General features: G+C 36.1%; 1 protein-coding gene across 2 annotated transcripts in view; it reads left to right on the plus strand.

The window, feature by feature from the left end:
* The window catches only part of sept8a (septin 8a), a 78165-nt gene that overhangs the window by 27196 nt on the left and 31143 nt on the right, over positions 1-19826 (plus strand). For both annotated transcript variants that reach the window (XM_039776269.1, XM_039776270.1), the window contains exons 2-7: positions 4744-4858; positions 8592-8787; positions 12334-12520; positions 16230-16391; positions 17602-17698; positions 19619-19787. In XM_039776269.1, coding sequence (XP_039632203.1) covers positions 4744-4858; positions 8592-8787; positions 12334-12520; positions 16230-16391; positions 17602-17698; positions 19619-19787 — 926 coding nt within the window. The remainder of the gene's footprint in view (positions 1-4743; positions 4859-8591; positions 8788-12333; positions 12521-16229; positions 16392-17601; positions 17699-19618; positions 19788-19826) is intronic.

Here is a 19826-nt window from a genome sequence, read left to right on the forward strand (position 1 = left end):
TGGAAGGTATTTTCTCCATTAACTGTAATGGAGTTGAGCTGCAATGACGTGAGGGGCGGAGTTTCGTGTGACATCATCACGCCTCCCACGTAATCACGTGAACTGACTGTCAACGAAGTGCGTAGAAAACCAGGAAGACCTCCAAAAAGCGCTTAAGAAAACATGCATTATATAATTGAGAAGGCAGCGAAACAATAAGAAGCGAGCGAGTGACATATAATACCATATTCATGAGTGCTGCTACCTCGGAAAGAAAGCACGGTGTAAACCTAAACTTTAAATTAAGTTCATAGACAGGCTACCGCTGGCGTTTCACATGCCCACAGGTAATGCGGGATACAAGTTTAATGAGAGGACGAGGATATAAACGAGAGTTTTGATCACTTTGTAACTAAGTTAAAATTGTAGGTGAAGGGGTGTGCTTATGCAAATTCAGAGACTGTGTTTGTGGGGATTGACAGTTAAGGCGGGTGGGGAGTCACGCCATCATCTCCCCCATTCATCCCATTTCACTCTGAGCTGAGCTCTGCAGCTAACGCCGTCTTCGAAGCCTCGTCAGACTGCCACCAAATACTCACAGAAAAATCCACAAGTTAATACACACGCTCTCTAGAGTTTCTCCACACTGAATCCTCCAGGCACTACTTACAAAAGGTTACATTGACAATCGTGTTACGCTATTTTTAAAATCTTTCCTTTTCTTAGCACAAGCACAGCTGAGAAGCTTCGATGCATGTGCTCCATAACGTTAAAAATAATGCATTTAATCACACTTTGCATTACAAGCAAAGGGGAGCTTTTGTCAATGCATGATTTCCTGGTACACGATTACACTGATCAGCATCCCGATTCATTTTACCCTCGCACCACCTTAGTTTGAGAAGAAGTATGAAAAATATGAGGTTAACACAGAAAACAGATCACCAATTCAAGCTTTATGAATAATCGTTCGCCATCAATAATTGTTTTGGTAAAGCCATCCTCCTTCCATTTTATAATTTTTCCGCCATTAGCCATGATTAAATGAACGGTAAATAAAGTAAGAGCAAAGCGAGGTGACTTATTTAGGCAGGCATATATATGACAGCAACACTCATGACAATGTCAATCATGTTACGCTATTATTAAAATGTTTCCTTTTCTTTTCATTACTTCTTTAACACACTACTTCTGCTGAGCTGGTATTTTGCTATATATATAATATATGAATTACCTCCAAAGAGCTGAGACTTTTGATATCATGAACGTGTGTACAAAAGGGGTCTCCTGCCCAGCAAAAGTCGAGCAGCCAGCGCGTGCATAGCTGTGCCGCCTTTGAGACGCTGACTGCGCTTCTGCTTTAAGTCAAAGTGAGCACTTTTAATTTTTTCATCCTCCCCGCGCTATAGCCCAGACAAGTGCAAACACAGGACCCCTTTTCTACACCACGGCAAAATAATATTAAGGCGATTCACACTTTCTTTTGCACGTATACGATTATGAGGTCCTAAACTCGGATTATGAATTCACGCACACGAGTGCAGGACTGACAGTGCCATCACAGCCGATTAATGGCGGGACGCCTCACCAGTCTACACAAGACCCACCGCGACTGTCCCCAAAAGGCGATCATAACGCCAGCGAACACATCTCTATACTATATAAAAGAAAAAGGCAACTTTCCTTTCTTTACACCTTTTTCCTTTTATCCCAAACCAAAGCCTTTCTCTTAACACTGCAGAGGACACAAAACTAATTTTCTTTAAATGCCGGTAAGGCACATTACCAGAGGCACAAATTTGAACGCTCACATAGAAAATGTAATTTCTATACCACAGCCGTCGTGTAGCGCCTTTCAAAAGGGATCTACTACCGAGAGATGATCCATATATATTTTAGCTGCTGTTAGTTACTTACCTGTTGTGTTACAGTCTTTAAAATGTAGTTTACCCACAACCACTCCAGTAGTGCTCAATGTACCTGTACTTCTTGAAACGTTAATGTTTTACTGTTTAATAACTTATAGACTATATTTTATTATTTTTCCCTTGCACTCAGTGACCAAAGCTATACACACACATAGACACATACACACAAGTATATGTATGTGTATATATATATAATACACACACACACACACACATATACATACATACATACATACATATATATAATTTGTGTGTGTATGTATGTATGTGTGTGTATATATGATGTAGATAGGTATATATATATATATATATATATATATATATATATATATATATATATATATATATATGTATATATATATATATATATATATATGTGATATATATATATATATATATATATATATATATATATATATATGTGTGTGTGTGTATATATATATATGACAGCAGCAATCCAAGCTGTGAGAAAACAGTAAAAAGGAGGCATGTCAGACGTCGTGGTACATTTTCTGATGCAGCTAGACGAAAATAACTTTGTGACGCTGCCACCAAATAAACAAAACAATTACTTTGACAATCATGTTACATTATATTTAAAATGTTTCCTTTTCTTTTTCATAACTTCTTTAACACATGACATCGCTGCGAACCGTGGGTATTTTGCTATATATATATATCACAGCGACACTCATAACAGTGACAAAACAATTACATTAACAATCATGTTACGTTATTTTAAAAATTTTTCCTTTTCTTTTTCGTACCTTCTTTAACACACTACTTCTCCGCTGCGATGTGCGGGTATTCTGCTAGTTACCCAATATATTAGACAAAATAAGAGAAAATAAGACATATTAGACATTACAAATATCATATTACTAGGCGCACTCGCCTTTTAAGGTGACCGACTTTTATCCTCAATTTTTGTGCGCTCCTAAGTTTGTTTTTTATCCCCTCAAGTGCCTGTCCAAAGTCGTACAATGTCAGCCCGAATCTGTACCGCTAAAGACGGAGTTTCATGCACTAAATAAGCTATATATATTTTCAGAGACATAATTTTGTCTATTTTTCCAGGCGCATCGTGCACAAAAGCAAGGGAACGATGAGAGCTCCAGAACTCTGCTCACATCGCGTCGCCTCGCACCTCAAGCCGCAAGTAGTAAGTCTGTAATAAGTGGAATACCGCTACGCTTTGCACTCACGAGACGGAAGGAGAATCCCCAATTATTGTACTGTACATTTAATTGCACACAACCACTAACCTATGAAGGCATGACCTCAGTAGGAGAGTCTTCAGAGGTGGTGCAGTATCTTCAGCAGGTGCGTTGTTGTCTTCAGTGAAGAAGTACAAGGAGTAGGCAGTGGGTGTCCGGGTGCGCGGCTGAAGAACATCTTGATAGGCAGTTGCTGGCGCTGTCTTTTCATATGCGTGAGGAGGCTTTTGTAGGGTATTGCCATCTTTAATCATATCCCCTTCTCCTGGATAGTAAGCATCTTCCTCCGGCGCTTAGTTTTATTGTCAGAAGGCTTAGAAAAAGCAGCACGTTTAGGAGCCATCGTAGGGCTTAGATAAAAGTTCTCAGAAAGCGCATGCTTAGTGACGTAAGCGTGTATGAGAAAAAAATCGCGATAGAGTGAAACTGTGAAAGTCGAAGCGTGATATAGCGAGGGATCACTGTACCTGTATTTTCCTTGGAAACCGGAACTCACCTTTGTGTCTCTCATGCAACTCTTATGACCCAAGCGTGACAATACCTGTATTAAAAAAAAAAAAAAAAAGTCATATAACAGTTTGTGGGTTTGTACATAGATGAATAGAGTTTATGAAATGTTCATTTCACATTCAAATGCTCATACAATAATGTACATGTACGCATATTTTTTATTCAGTGATAAATGTGACAGTCCTGGAGGAAAGTGTGGTTGTGCTGTAGACAATCTGCTGCATGCACTATAATGTCTTGCAGTCTAATTCTGCAGATCATTTGGACCATTCAATCCATCCATTATCCAACCCGCTATATCCTAACTACAGGGTCACGGGGGGGTCTGCTGGAGCCAATCCCAGCCAACACAGGGTGCAAGGCAGGAAACAACCCCTGGGCAGGACGATGTCTTTAGACCGTGGGAGGAAACTGGAGCACCCGGAGGAAACCCACGCAGACACGGGGAGAACATGCAAACCCCACACAGGGAGGACCCGGGAAGCAAACCCAGGTCTCCTTACTGCGAAGCATGGACCATTAAATGTTAAAAGATATTAGTTCATGACTTAATTGCAAAAACAAATTTGTCACTACTGTGCAAAACAGATAGAGACAAGTGTCCAATATACTTATCCATCTAATCTTTTAATTTTGATGTTATGAGTAGGAAAATCAGTTTCATGTTTCGTGCTAACTTATAGGTTATTGAAGACTGCCAATTAGTAAGGCATTATCAAAAACAATCTACAGTCACTTAATGTTTTATATCAAAGTGCAAAGATCAGACATAATCATTTGGTAAGATAATAGTAATCAACAAAAAATGTCAAATAAAAAGGCAGATTAAATAGTGATGAGGCACTGATCATTTTATTAGTTCCCTTTTGAACAGTCATTTTTATTAGACTAATAAGCATACCTGTGTTTGTATAGATTTTCGGTAATTAAGAATCTTGGTTTTTCTAACCAAGGTTAAATATTTATTTTAAAAACAAAGTGATTTCTCTGGAACACTTAAGCAAGAGAGTGAAATAATTGGTATTTAACAGTAAATGCATATTTCTTAATCTCATTTTTTGTACGTTTAAGAATTTATGAACTTCATGTTTTTATTTTTGTTTCCACAGAGTGAGGAGAAAAGGAATCTAAATCTTGGTGGTCATGTTGGATTTGATAGTCTTCCAGATCAGTTAGTCAGTAAATCTGTAACTCAGGGATTCTGTTTTAATATATTATGTGTGGGTAAGTAAATTTAATTTAAAGTAAAAAGGAAAACAATTTACACTAATGCTTGTATGCACACACATACAGTAAGCAAGAATAAGTATATTTACTGTATAAATCTCTGTACTGATTCTGTAATGTTATACTTCAATCGTTTGTGTATTAAATGTGTATATCAATGTATCTTCAGAAATTGATTACAGTAAGTCCATTGCATCTGTTGGTAAACATTTTTGATCTTTCAGCTCTTCTGAACAATGGATTTTATTTAATAAACAAGACCATCTGTATCTTTGACAATTTTATTTAATTGAAAATACAGGTGCCAGTCATAAAATTAGAATATCATGGCAAAGTTGATTTATTTCAGTAATTCCATTCAAAAAGTGAAACTTGTATATTAGATTAATTCATTACACACAGACTGATGTATTTCAAATGTTTATTTCTTGTAATTTTGATGATTATAACTGACAACTAATGAAAGTCCCAAATTCAGTATCTCGGAAAATTAGAATATTGTGAAAAGGTTCAATATTGAAGACACCTGGTACCTCACTCTAATCAGCTAATTAACTTCAAACACCTGCAAAAGCCTTTAAATGGTCTCTCAGTCTAGTTCTGTAGGCTACACAATCATGGGAAAGACTGCTGACTTGACAGTTGTCCAAAAGACGACCATTGACACCTTGCACAAGGAGGGCAAGACACAAAAGGTCATTGCTAAAGAGGCTGGCTGTTCACAGAGCTCTGTGTCCAAGCACATTAATAGAGAGGCGAAGGGAAGGACAAGATGTAGTAGAAAAAAGTGTACAAGCAATAGGGATAACCAAACCCTGGAGAGGATTGTGAAACAAAACCCATTCAAAACTGTGGGGGAGATTCACAAAGAGTGGACTGCAGCCGGAGTCAGTGCTTCAAGAACCACCACGCACAGATGTATGCAAGACATGGGTTTCAGCTGTCACATTCCTTGTGTCAAGCCACTCTTGACCAAGAAACAGCGTCAGAAGCGTCTCACCTGGGCTAAAGACAAAACTGCGGCCGAGTGGTCCAAAATTACGTTCTCTGATGAAAGTAAATTTTGCATTTCCTTTGGAAATCAAGGTCCCAGAGTCTGGAGGAAGAGAGGAGAGGCGCAGAATCCACTTTGCTTGAGGTCCAGTGTAAAGTTTCCACAGTCCGTGATGGTTTGGGGTGCCATGTCATTTGCTGGTGTTGGTCCATTGTGTTTTCTGAGGTCCAAGGTCAACGCAGCCGTCTACCAGGAAGTTTTAGAGCGCTTCATGCTTCCTGCTGCTGACGAACTTTATGGAGATGCAGATTTCATTTTCCAACAGGACCTGGCACCTGCACACAGTGCCAAAGCAACCAGTACCTGGTTTAAGGACCATGGTTTCCCTGTTCTTGATTGGCCAGCGAACTCGCCTGGCCTTAACCCCATAGAAAATCTATGGGGTATTGTGAAGAGGAAGATGCAATACGCCAGACCCAACAATTCAGAAGAGCTGAAGGCCGCTATCAGAGCAACATGGGCTCTCATAACACCCGAGCAGTGCCACAGACTAATCGACCCTATGCCACGCCGCATTGCTGCAGTAATCCAGGCCAAAAGAGCCCCAACTAAATATTGAGTGCTGTACTTGCTCATACTTTTCATGTTATAATACCTTTCAGTTGGCCAACATTTCTAAAAATCCTTTTTTGCATTGGTCTTAATTGATATTGTAATTTTCCAAGATACTGAATTTGGGACTTTCATTAGTTGTAAGTTATAATCGTCAAAATTAAAAGAAATAAACATTTGAAATACATCAGTCTGTGTGTAATTAATGAATCTATTATACAAGTTTCACTTTTTGAGTGGAATTACTGAAATAAACCAACTTTGTCATGATATTTTAATGTACAGCATAATTGAAAGGAGATATCGAAGTTCTAAGAAGCAGCAAACAAGTTGCACTATAAAGAGTTATAGTGCCATGAACAAGTGTTTGTTCCCTTCCTGATTTCATCTGTTGTTGAAAATTTAGAAATATAATTTCAGGTCCTTAACCAAAATCAAACACTATATAAAGCACGCCAGAGTAAACAAAAACACATTTTAGTTACATAATTTATTGAACAAACAGTTATCCAATGCCAAATGAACCTGTGTGGAAAAAGTAAATGCAATCATTAAACCAAATTAAATCATAAGACTAACTCACCTTACCTTAACAACATAAGACTCCGGCATTAAAAACCATTAGCATTTAAGAAAAAAACCACAAGTCTTCAAATGCTAAAAAAAAATTCTAATACTAGACGTCATGATTCCTTAAATTATGGCATCCCGACACCATTACACTACCAACAACATGTTTGACTGTTGGTATGATGTGCTTAGGCAAAATGCTGTATTTGCTTTATTTCAGGTATAATGGGATCCACATTGTTCTGAAAAGCACCCTTTTTGTCCATAGATCATTCTCCGAAAAGGCTTTGGTATCTCCCAGGTACTTACTGATAAACCAGAGCCAAGCATTCCTGTTCTTCTTGGTTAGCAGTGAATTCTGCTTGATATTTGTAAATGAAGCCCATTTTTGTTCATTGTCTTTGGTTGTGGAGGTATGAACGCTGATCTTTGGTGAGATAGGAGAAGAAGCCTGTAGTTTTTTGGATGTTTTATAGGATCCTTTGGGTATTCCTTGATAATGCTGCACTCTTGTTGTAATTTTGTCTGGTCAGCCCCTTCAGGGGAGATTCACTATTGTTCCAAAGGTTTTCCAATTGTAGATAATTGCTCTTACTGTGTTTTTTTGAGTCTTGCAATCTTTTTCTAGGGTGACAGATGACAATTTTTTTGTGTTCTCTTCAGGAATTAATTTTATCATGGCATTATGAACTTGATAAGAATTTGGGCTGGCAACTTCACTTGGATAGTAATGGTCAAAATAAGTAAGATTTATATTTAACATGGCTAGCTGCAATCCAGGCCGGCAGCATTCATTCAGCTAACTCTTCATCTCGTTAATTGAGCTGATTTAACTTGGGGTCAGTTACTTTTTTTGCACAGTGCCATTTGAAGTTGGATAACTGTACTATAGACAATTTTTATATACGTTTTAAATAGTTTTATTTGTTCACTTGGGGCTTTTATGTTAATATTAGATTCTGGTTTGGAACTTGAAAATATGCAGCATCAAAAATTTAGAATAAAAGGTGAAATTCACATCTTTTACAACTCTGTGATGGCCAGTGTGATTTTTCTACACTGTGGTGGCTAGGCTGGTAAGATCACTTTAAGAAAGGCCTGCTGAATCAATAAGATAATTAAAAAGGCAGTCTTAGGTATGGAACGCAGTTTGGAGCCCCCTCAAGGTAGTAATTCTATCCATCCATCCAGGGAACGAATACTTTTTTGTGGTAGTTTCCTTTCAACTAAGGTGCATTATGCATAAAATAATGATACTGCATTCAGGTATGTTGACAGCTAGTGGTATACCTATCATATAGATGGATGAAATGTTAATGATTGTAGACCTGTGTACTTACTATTATACATGCAATATACCACTCTGTATTTTAAACACAGTGGTGTTTTTCTGCCTATTTTATATTTGCATACTGGGCTGAATGTAAAAGGTAATTTACAGTATGTGAAACCTGTACTATGTTTGACAATTCAATCTTATGTTTGTTTTTGAGTATAAAAATATAACTATAATATCTTAACCTATATTTGAAAAGGCTTTTTTGTACTTTTTAGGTGAGACAGGTATTGGCAAATCAACTTTGATGAATACACTTTTCAACACAACTTTTGAAAATGAAGAGGCAAGCCATTACCAAAATGGAGTGTATTTACGTCCCAGAACATATGACTTAAAAGAGAGTAATGTCCATTTAAAGCTTACAATTGTAGACACTGTAGGATTTGGAGATCAGATTAACAAAGAAGAAAGGTAAGCAGTTGACATTTCCAGATTACTTTATTATCTAGGGGAAACCGCAAGGCCAGATATGAATATTGATCTTAATGCAATAAGAAGCATAAATCTGCTTTTAAAAATAGTTACACATAGCAAATCCAAAATCTCAACTTAAAAAATATCAATGTTTTTGTTTGAATGAAAACAATCCAAAGGAATTCTGTACATTAGTACATAATAACATTGTGATATTTTATGCAAAGGATTTTAAGCATGCTGGTTATTTCAGTGAATTTAAGAGCATTTTGCATTGAATAATTATATAGGGACTTGGTAAGCAAGAGTGTATCCCTGCAGTGTTGAGTGTGAGGCAGTAAACAACTTTAGAGAGAGAGCACCCTTCTATCATAGTGTCTGGACTGGAATTTGATGATGTTACTCCAGAGCTCTGTGGCCTTAGTACTAGCAAAAGCACTGACTCCATATCATAGATGTGCTGCTTGGTATTTCACTATAGTCGTCTTATGTTGATAAATCTAGACAGCACTCTGAACCTTTACACTGAGAGGATGGCTGAATATTTAATTGAATTTTAAAGTCCAGAACATCATGTTAAATTTATTTGACAGCTCATCTATTACTAAGATACATGTTTAAGTAAACATACACTCATGCATTCATTCCTTTGCTTGTTGTGCCTTTGCATCTCAGCTAATTCTGATTCCTGTTTTGTTCTTGTTGGTGTACAGACAGACGTTGGTTAATATGAATTGGATAAGTAGGAAGGTAAATGGATGTGAAAAAACAAGCTATAGAAAAAATTTTATTAAATCAATTTTTATTGTTATCTGAATACTATGGAATGTCATGGACTGAAATTAAATGACATGTATAATATGCGTTGTTTTATTTCAAACTGCTAAAATTGATGTTTTGATTCCCAAAGATTCCTAATTGCTAGCGTTAGCAAACAAAATGTTTTAGATTATTATAGTTCATTCATTTCATTCATTTTCATTTTTGATGTTGGCACAACAAATCTTTTTTCTTAAAAAAAATAGATGAGAACGGATGAAACATCACATAGCAAATTAGAATGATTCTTAAAGAGTAGATAAGTACAGGAGTGGAATCGTAAAATGACACTCTTTTTTTTGTTACATATGGAAGATCAACTGTTAACACCATTGATAGTGATTATTTTTTAATTAGATAAAGACATAAATTAGACTATAAATAATAAAACGTGACATTTAAGAAGCAGCCTGGTTTTTGGTGCATTGGTTATCATGACTGTCTCACAGTTCCAGAATCTTGAATACAAATCCTAACCTGGCATGGTCAGTTTGCATATTCTTCTTGTGTATATATGGATTTCTTGATGAATACTTTTGGTTTCTTCCAAGTCCTAAAAAGACTGGACTGAATAGATTGGCTGCTCTAAATTGGGCCTAGGACAGTGACCAAATAAGTGAGTAGATAGATGTGGAAGTTGTTTCTAGTCCCGGCAGGTGCCTTGCTACAGTCTTTCCAATCCATCCATAGCCATGAAATTGAACAAATAGATTTGGAGAATAAATGAATGAATGAATCTATGAATCCATGAGAAAAAATATATTTTTTTTAATGAACTTTATAACGTAAGGTGTTTTTCTTAATACAGACTGGTCTCGTGTAACTGCATTTGCACAGATCTGAATAAGCACATAAAATTTAGCTTTTTACTTATGAATAGAGCAAAATAGTTTTAATGTGAATTATACGTGGCAATCGTCACTAACACTGAGGTCTTGTATATAGCAGTGTATGCTGATGCATGCAGCCACACAAATAAGAAACATCACAGATAAGCAGCTAGATGGAAAAACGGCTTTTTTGCTGAGTGGTAAAACCATCCATCCATCCATCCATCAATCCATCAATCCATCATCCAACCTGCTATATCCTAACTACAGGGTCACGAGGGTCTGCTGGACCCAGTCCCAGCCAACACAGGGCACAAGGCAGGAAACAAACCCCGGGCAGGGTGCCAGCCCACCGCAGGGCACACATGCACACGCCCAGCACACACTATGGACAATTTAGAATCACCAATGCACCTAAACTGCATGTCTTTGGACGGTGGGAGGAAACCGGAGTACCCGGAGGAAACCCACGCAGACAGGGGGAGAACATGCAAACTCCATGCAGGGAGCGAACCTCCTAACTGCGAGGTAGCAGTGCTCCACTGCGCCACCGTGCCGCATCGTGGTAAAACCAGCTGCTTTTAATTTCCAGTGTTCTGAAGTAGACATCTGAGCTCTGCCCTTTCAGGTAATACAGTTGCTGGAGATGGCAAGTGGCACTAAACAGTTCCTCATAGTCATAAGTTAGCGGTTAGTTTTTGTGCTATTATACTTTTTCTGACTCTTTGTGGTACTGTGTCATTATCATTAAGCTTAAGGTTGACATACAATACATACTCTTGGTTCAGACTTTAGTTTCAATCATTTGTGTTTTTTATTTAAAATATAATATTACTTCACTGATGATTTAATTATAATCTGTAAAGTAAACAATAAAGCATTATATATTTTACCTATTTCCCATTACCCCAAGGGCAGTTGTATTATTGAAAAAAGTAGCTATAATTGCAGAAAATCGTATACATGCGTAACGCATGATTATCACCAAAATTTAAAGTAATTTGGTAAGTAGAGCTTGTCAGCTATTTGTGACCATTAAAGTACCCTCTGTCCTGGTTGTCAGATGGCAAGCATTTAATTTGTTAAATGTAACACATGAGATTCCGGTTAACCGACAAAAGCGCGATAGACATATGCACCCCGACAAACTTGCTAACTGGTTTTCGACAAATGCGCGCCGACAAAATCGTGAGAGAGGCCAAGTGAGTGGGACGCCCTTGCTGCATTTCTTCCTACATATGCAGTGCGTGATCTTAAGGACTATCTGCGTGCCGTGCTGATGGCATGCCGCGTCTCATAATATTGACTTCTAAAATAAACATTATTATGTATGCTTTAAACTAGTAATTCATATTTAATAAAACTTTCGCAATTTTGCAGGCACGATTTTGACGACGCGTTTTAATCGACGCTACTTTGTTGGCGCGCATATGTCTATCGCGCAAATGTCGGGTCACAGAGATTCCGACATGACTTCAAAAGCCAAGATCTCCTAAGCTAATATTTTAAGGTAGAATACAGAATGTTTAGATTTCTATCCTTGTCAATTATTTGTGAATTTTAATCTTGGCAGATATTTTTTTTTTATTAATGTGTTTGAAGGATAATGTTTATTTCCTTAGAGCATTTACTGTACTTGCTAACAATTATGCAATATAATAAAGATTTTAAAGGATTTTAGAAGTGTTTTGTTTGTATAATTAATAAAGTTGTTTGACTAAGCCTGAAAATTAACAGAGAATCTGATAAATAGCAGGATTAAAGTTGCATTTAAAAACTTCAAAGGCTTCTAATGATATACTTGGTGATCTCTGGTTTATAGTTCCTGTTGCTAGAGTGTATCTGTTTAGGTGCTGTTTATTTTTTTTTCCTCATCTTCTTTCTTTTTTGCCAGTTACAAGCCCATCGTGGACTATATTGATACACAATTTGAGAGTTACCTTCAAGAAGAACTGAAGATAAAGCGATCTTTATTCAACTACCATGACACAAGAATTCATGTTTGCCTTTACTTCATCGCCCCAACAGGACACTCCCTAAAATCCTTGGACTTGGTTACCATGAAAAAGCTAGACAGCAAGGTACAGTAATATGAAATTTCCTTTTATCCACCTGAACTACAAACATTGGGCAAGTGTGCATTTTTTAGCTCAGTTAATCAGTTCATAACAACATTTTGTAAAATAACTCCAGCTGCAGTACTTATCAATTGTTTAAGAACAATATTAAAGCATTTTTTTCTATTTAATAAAACATTTCTTACTTGTTTTTAAGAAAATAAGAAGACCTCAGAGTTACAAAGTCACTAGACTTGGACTGGATGGTTCTGTAGCACATCAAGTCACCCTATCACCTTTGAGAAACTATTACCTGGCTGAATTTTGGTTTATTTTTCTCTATGATATGCCCCAAAAACTGTGTGCATTTTGCATGTGTACCTTGTGCAGACTTGCATTCAAAGATAAACTGTAAGGGGATTTGGTGACTGCAATTTTTCCTAGTATAAATTTATATGGGAATGTTTTTTGAATGAGTAGTGGGATCCAAAGTAGGTAACTGATTTTAAGAAGATGGAAAAGGACTAAATCAGTGGTAGTGTTAAAACACTTAATGGTATGACCTCTAGGGAGCACTCTCATTGAATTCTGAAACCGCAGATATATTCCCAAAAGGACAGAATATACAAAAAAGGCAAAACATGCACACAAAAGGGATGAACACAAGGAGAAAAGTAAAGTACAAAATAATAAGAAAATAACAAGAATTGCAGCCTTGCTGGGTCTGGTTAAGTAATTCTTGAACATCTGTCTGGTGAAGTGGAATTGATTGTTTACTTGCCCCCTCCATGCACCTTATTAAAAATACTCCTTTCTTTCTCAAGACTGGACACTCTTCACTCTTCGTCTTGCATCTGAGTGTTTAGCCCACACCTGCATGCCTACTACACACAGGACTTCTATCTGTGAGATTCTAGCTATGTGATGAAAACAAATGGTCCAGTCCTCCTTTTTCTATGGGGATACCAACAAAGAGCTTGTTGTAGTGATCTCTGATATGCTTTTAATTAACTAACCAAGCTCACACCTCTCAAGGAGTCTGTGTAGTTGTGGGGAATAGAGAATTGCTACACTTTAATATACTGTATGTCCTCTTCTGTCCCCTAGTGGCCATGATCTGTTTTCCTTTCTGACATTCTTCCACAATGGCAGTTGTGTCAGACCTTCTTCATATTTGCCCTTCTTGGAAAGAGATTGGTTGCAGCACTCCTTGGCTGCCTCTTTTCTCACTTTTCTGGTGGCATCTGTCACACGTAGAGGAAGCTGATCATCTGCACCAATGGAACAGCATATGTTGACATCATCAGTTTGCATGTGATGTTCTCTACATTCTCATTCTGTCATTTTTTTCAGGGCTTTGACACCCCCGTTTTGTCTTTCTACACATATCATACCCTTCATCAGTGTGAGCCTTACCTCAATTATAAATATTTTTGGAGGTTATTTATACTGTGTAGTAAAGTATACTGTAGAATTTCACACAGCTGTTGGACTTGAAACCATATGAGATATTCCCACTGCTTTTTCTACAATTTATATTAAGATACATTATCAGATCTTCTTAAATATGAACAAGTATTTTTGTCATCTGAACCACATTGTCATGAAATGTCTACAAGTGTGAACTATGTACATGTATTGTACACTTCATAAGGGCTTCAGATCCTTAAGCATTTTAATCTGCTTTCTCCTTAACAGAAAATGCATTAAGAAATGCTTAATTCTTTAACTGCATTCACAGCAGTTTACCTAGTGAAATTAGTAGTGTTATTTGGATGGAGTGAATATGTGTGCCGTCTATTACTAATGGGTGAAAAGTTTTCTTTTTCTCTCTCTGTGACACCTTGTAACAAACACAGCATACATTTTTTTTTCTTCCCATCTAAAAATTCAGCTGCCAGCCTTTGTGTGTATGGAATAAGATTAACAAATACAAATAATAATTTCTTGGACATCTTTCATTTTGTGCTTAGTGACAAATCTGATGATAAAAGCATTACTACAGTGCATTCTACTTGGATCACCTGGACTTAGATTTAATTTGTCACTGTTTAAACCAGAGAAGCAGCAATAAATTACAGAAGAGAGCAATTTCGTGCATAAAATTACAACTGACAGTTTCACTTGCTGACGTACAAAGAAAGTTCTAGACACTGCAAAGCTAAAGGCATATTTGCCGAGAGGTGCAGACTGCATGCAGCTTTGTAATACTGAGAAGGCCAGAGTCAGTATATAGCCTGAATAAGCACTTGCAGGTCTCTAATGTTATAGTAGCATCTTAAATGCACATAACTGTCAATCAGAAATTTATCAGAGCTTATTATCCGGGAGGTGAAAGTTGTTAGACAGGCTTATTTACATTGGAGAACAGCTTTTTGTGATTAGTTTTTGGAAGAATTACATTTATTATTAAAAAGTCTTTAGCATTACTTCATATGACTTTGGTTTAGTCTATGGAAAAATTTCCTAACCACTTCATTTCATTTAGAAATACTTAGGTACAATTTGTGCTGTTTTAATAGTTGAGCTGATTATTCCAAGGAAGTAAAACCTCCTTAAAGATCAGATAATCAGTTTGAGACTAATCTCAAATTTTACATAATCTTCTGCCCTTTTTGAAGTTACTTGCAAATAACTTAACGTGTAATGTAAAGTCCGGAATACCTGTAACAATTTACAAATAATAAAATGTATTTCTTTTGTTTATAGTGATTGCAACCAGAAAAAATGAAATTGGCCTGCTAATATTTGTTTTAAAAAATTAAATTATAATTGTATATGTACTATAGCTAATAGTTGATGCAGTTCATTATTGTAGAATCAATTTTTTCTCTATTTAGGTTGCATGTACAAGAGCAATACATATACACTATCTTCATTGTAAAATGGATTAGTATCCCAGTACCAAAGAAATAATAGTAGGTCTTAAAATTTCACCTGCATCTTAATAGGCTTGCAAGTTTGTGATTTTTGACAATTTTACATTTTTCACAGGCAGAATCATGTCTGTGCTCCAGTTTCCTTGCCACATCCCCAAAGACGTGTTAACAATTCCAAATTGGCTCAGTGTGAATATAGGGGTGTGTGAAAGAATGTGTTTTGTAATGGGGCTTACTCCCTTTACGAAATGTTTCCAAGCTTTGCACCTAATGCTCCCTTCCCCAATGACCCTGAATTAGATAAAGTAGGCTTGAGAGTGTTATTTGTTTTAGTCCTACTTCTGAGGAGATCTTTTGGTCTTAGTTTTTAGTTTTCTTTTGTAGGTTACTGTGCACTAATTACTGTGCTGCATACATTGTCTGATCCTCATTCCTGGTTTGTATAGCCTGCTAGTTAAATTTATCGCAGTGAAAGACAAATTAAATTGAGACAGCAAAGAAACATAACAGTAATCCTTTCACACAATTTTCCATTAATTTGTATTCATTACACAGTGTGATAGTCTTCTTATCAATATTTGGCACGGTTCTGTGTTGTAATTTTTGCTCTCTAGGACTTCAATGGAAATTAATGCGGAAATGCATCCAAAGCAAGACAGCTTAGCTATAGCTGACCACATGAGCATAATAGACTGAATGGTCTTCTCTTCTTGACCACAGTGTTATAAATATTTGTTTCAATCATTTATTGTTTGAGCAAATACTATGATTAAATGCGTTGTAAGATTTGAATGGCATGCCATAATTGCAGTTTTATTAAATAATTTGTCGTCATTTTGCTTTTTTCTTTACAGGTGAATATAATACCTATTATTGCTAAAGCAGATACCATTTCAAAAAGTGAACTGCACAAATTCAAAATCAAGATAATGAGTGAACTAGTCAGCAATGGAGTTCAAATTTACCAGTTTCCAACAGATGATGAAGCTGTTACAGAGATAAATGCTTCAATGAATGTAAGTACATGTAAAGAGGAAATAGCAGGCTTTACTGTATATTTTAAGCAAGAATCCTTTCTGTAACCTATGCAGGCAATTCCTTTGCCATCATGGCTTGGTTTTTGATCTGATACACACTTCCAACTGTGGGACCTTATACAAACAGTTGTGGGCCTATCGTAATCATGTACAATCATTTGAAATGACCATGCATGGACTCTAAACAAGGTGTACAACCATTTTAATGATGACCAATAGAAGAGGATGCACCTGAGCAAGGTTTTAAGTGTTATAGCAAAGGGTCAGAATACTTGCGTCAATGTGATATTTCAACTTTTTATTTTTAATAAATTTACAAAAATTTCACTTTGTCATTTCCTGTTGTATTAAGTGTTGCTTCATATGTTTGAAAAATTTAATGATTTAACACAAGCCTGCAACATAACAAAATGTTAAAATAAAAATGAAGAGGTCTAAATATTTCCCGAATCCTGTACCGGAACATAACAAACAATCTACCATCCCTGACTAAGTCCAAAAATTAGATAAATCTACATTGGGTAAAATACAACATGTAGCAAATTTTTCCTTGATATTACTTATTCACTAGTAAGCTAAAATGAAAATATGTACAACACATGATTCATTAGCATCCATAAACACAGACATAACTTGAAGTAAGCATTTTCTGTATGTGTTTATTAGTCTTGCACATCAAATTGGAGAAATTATGTTACGAGCAGGCATTCAGCTGCACCATGAACATCCCTAGTTTCAACATAATGCGTAGTAAGCTCTACACATCCACTACCTCCACTATCACTTTTGTCCCACCATGTTTTGTTTGCATGGCTATCTATGTGGTCAGTGGTAGGATATTTATATCTTTTTGTGGAAATGTAATAAATTTACAATGTTGTACAAAATGACAGAGAGGAAAAAATGAAAAATATATTTACTAGCTGTGTGTTAAGCATAATGTACTCTGTGGCTACCATTACCAGAAGGAGCTGTGGTTTCTAAAAATGTTGCATTGCAGTTTATTATTAACTTTGACATTTTATGGAGTTGTCTTATTTAAGAAACATTACACATCGGTGTGATTAGCCACTCTTTTCAAAGCAAGACCTTTTAATGAATTTGTTAATAGAATCATTATCTGAATACACTACTTATTACATTTAGTAATATGTAGAAATGATATTGAATATCTGATATGTACCTGCAGGCCCTGCTTCCATTTGCTGTGGTTGGGAGCATAGAAGAAGTAAAAGTAGGCAATAAACTTGTCAGAGCCAGGCAGTACCCATGGGGTGTAGTTCAAGGTAAGCTTTACTTTATATATATATAAAAAATAATAATAAATAAATAAATTTGTGTGAAAAGCTATAACTGCTGCCAGACATTATAGTCATTTGCTGCCGTTAACTTTTTTTTTCTTTGTTTTTAAACGTCCCATAGACATTATAATAATTTGCTGCAGTTAACTTTTTTTTTTCTTTTGTTTTTAAATGTCCCTTTTCAGGCATCTTCTTTCCTTTTTTTCTTAAATATTATTTTTTCATAAACACTAAGAGTCCCTTTTTGATGTAGGTAATGTTCTTTGGTGATGTTTGAAGTTTTTGGATATTTTTTGCTGTACATGTGCTATACTGTTATGGGGATTCTTTTACTATTACATTTTATATGTTATAGAAGTCTAGTTAATAAACGTGCACACCCTTTGTAGTGTATTGATCAAAATTAAATGTTGAAATCTTGGTGTGATTATCGGCAAGCTTATGTAGGCATTAACTGATCTCTTGTGTGTTCATTGCTTTGTACTGTATTATGATAATTTAGTATGGATTAGAGTTGATGGTGTTTTATGTGGAGCTGATAGTTTGCTATTTAATATGTAATTGTCCGTTTGTCACTTGACTAGAGCTTTGCTTGTTTTAGGTCAGATTAATAAAACTTATTATTGTAGTATTGTGAAGGTTATTTTCATTGTCTTCTGACATTTTACAAATAGTAAATAATAAAATGTATACAGGTTTCATTGTTTGGCTAATCAAATACAAAGATTGACCTTGCAGATTAAATATATAATTCTGAAAGGAAAATTAAAGTTTTGAAAGAACTGAACATATTCAAAAGAGTGTGATACTGATAATCTTCCCTATAAAGTAGGCAAGGAAAAGGGATATTTTGAGTTAGGGTATTTGTTTTAAGGTAAGATAGGTATAGTGGCTCAGTGGCTAAGGATTTGTGCTGGTATCTAGAAGGTTGTCAGTTTAAGTTCCGTTACTGTCCGAAGAGATCCTACTCTGCTGGGCCCTTCAGCACGGCCCTGCACTCTGACCCGCAAAGGTCATGCGGAAAGAATCTTCCTAGGGGAATAACAAAATATATCAAATCAAAATAGTCACTAGTCCTGGCACTGAACAGTGGTGACATATTGCATGTTGATTAGTACAGAATTTTAATATATTCTACACATGACTATACTGACACTTCAATATTTTTTTGTTTTGCTTCTTTGTATGTGACTAGGTATAAGGTATACTGTAAGTGCTTACTGATAAATGGAAACAATGGGAGTATGTAATCTCCATTCAGGTCAAAAGCTACTTGTGCCTTCTGTGACATTTCTTATATGAACCTATTCAGAAAGGAGATAACAATAGTGTAAAATTTGACCAGGGCAAAGAAATTATGTTATCTGTGCCTTTCCAGCAGCAATGTATTAGTTGGCCAGTGAAAATGAGACACTCCTGAGTATGTCCAGGAAGCAGAGGAGAATGAGATAATGTTTCTCAAAACAAAGTGGTTGGTTTAAGAGTATTTAATTAACACCAGATTTTTCAATTACTTTGGTGTAAGATTCAAATTATAATACTGGTACAGTGTTTGCAGAAATGTCTGATCATGCAAGAGAAAAAATATTCCTTGTTTCTAAAAAAAATACGAAGTCCACTTCACTACTGACTTGTGGAGTGAACAACCACAGTATGCTATTCATGTCTACGCATACTTTTATAAGCAGACTTCTGTTTCAGAGGAAATTAGTATTAGTACAAGACAGATCTACTGAAATATAATGGATTTAAAGTGCTATTTGAAGAAAGTGATGCGAATTGTAAAATCTTGTGATGTACTGTGTCTTAATTCATTGTTAACAGATGGGAATTCATTTTTCATCTGTTACCTTGAATTATAGTGCATTTTAATGATTGACTTCTTTCATATTTGTATTTCATCAGTGGAGAATGAGAGTCACTGTGACTTTGTTAAACTGAGAGAGATGTTGATCCGGGTTAATATGGAAGACTTGCGAGAGCAGACACATGCTAGGCATTATGAACTGTACAGGCGGTGCAAACTGGAAGAGATGGGTTTCAAAGACACAGATCCTGACAGCCAACCATTCAGGTTAGAAATCTGACCTATGCCAACTATAAAAAAATGACA

The sequence above is a fragment of the Polypterus senegalus genome, chromosome 13 (assembly GCF_016835505.1).
Source record: "Polypterus senegalus isolate Bchr_013 chromosome 13, ASM1683550v1, whole genome shotgun sequence".
NCBI classification, from domain to species: domain Eukaryota; kingdom Metazoa; phylum Chordata; class Cladistia; order Polypteriformes; family Polypteridae; genus Polypterus; species Polypterus senegalus.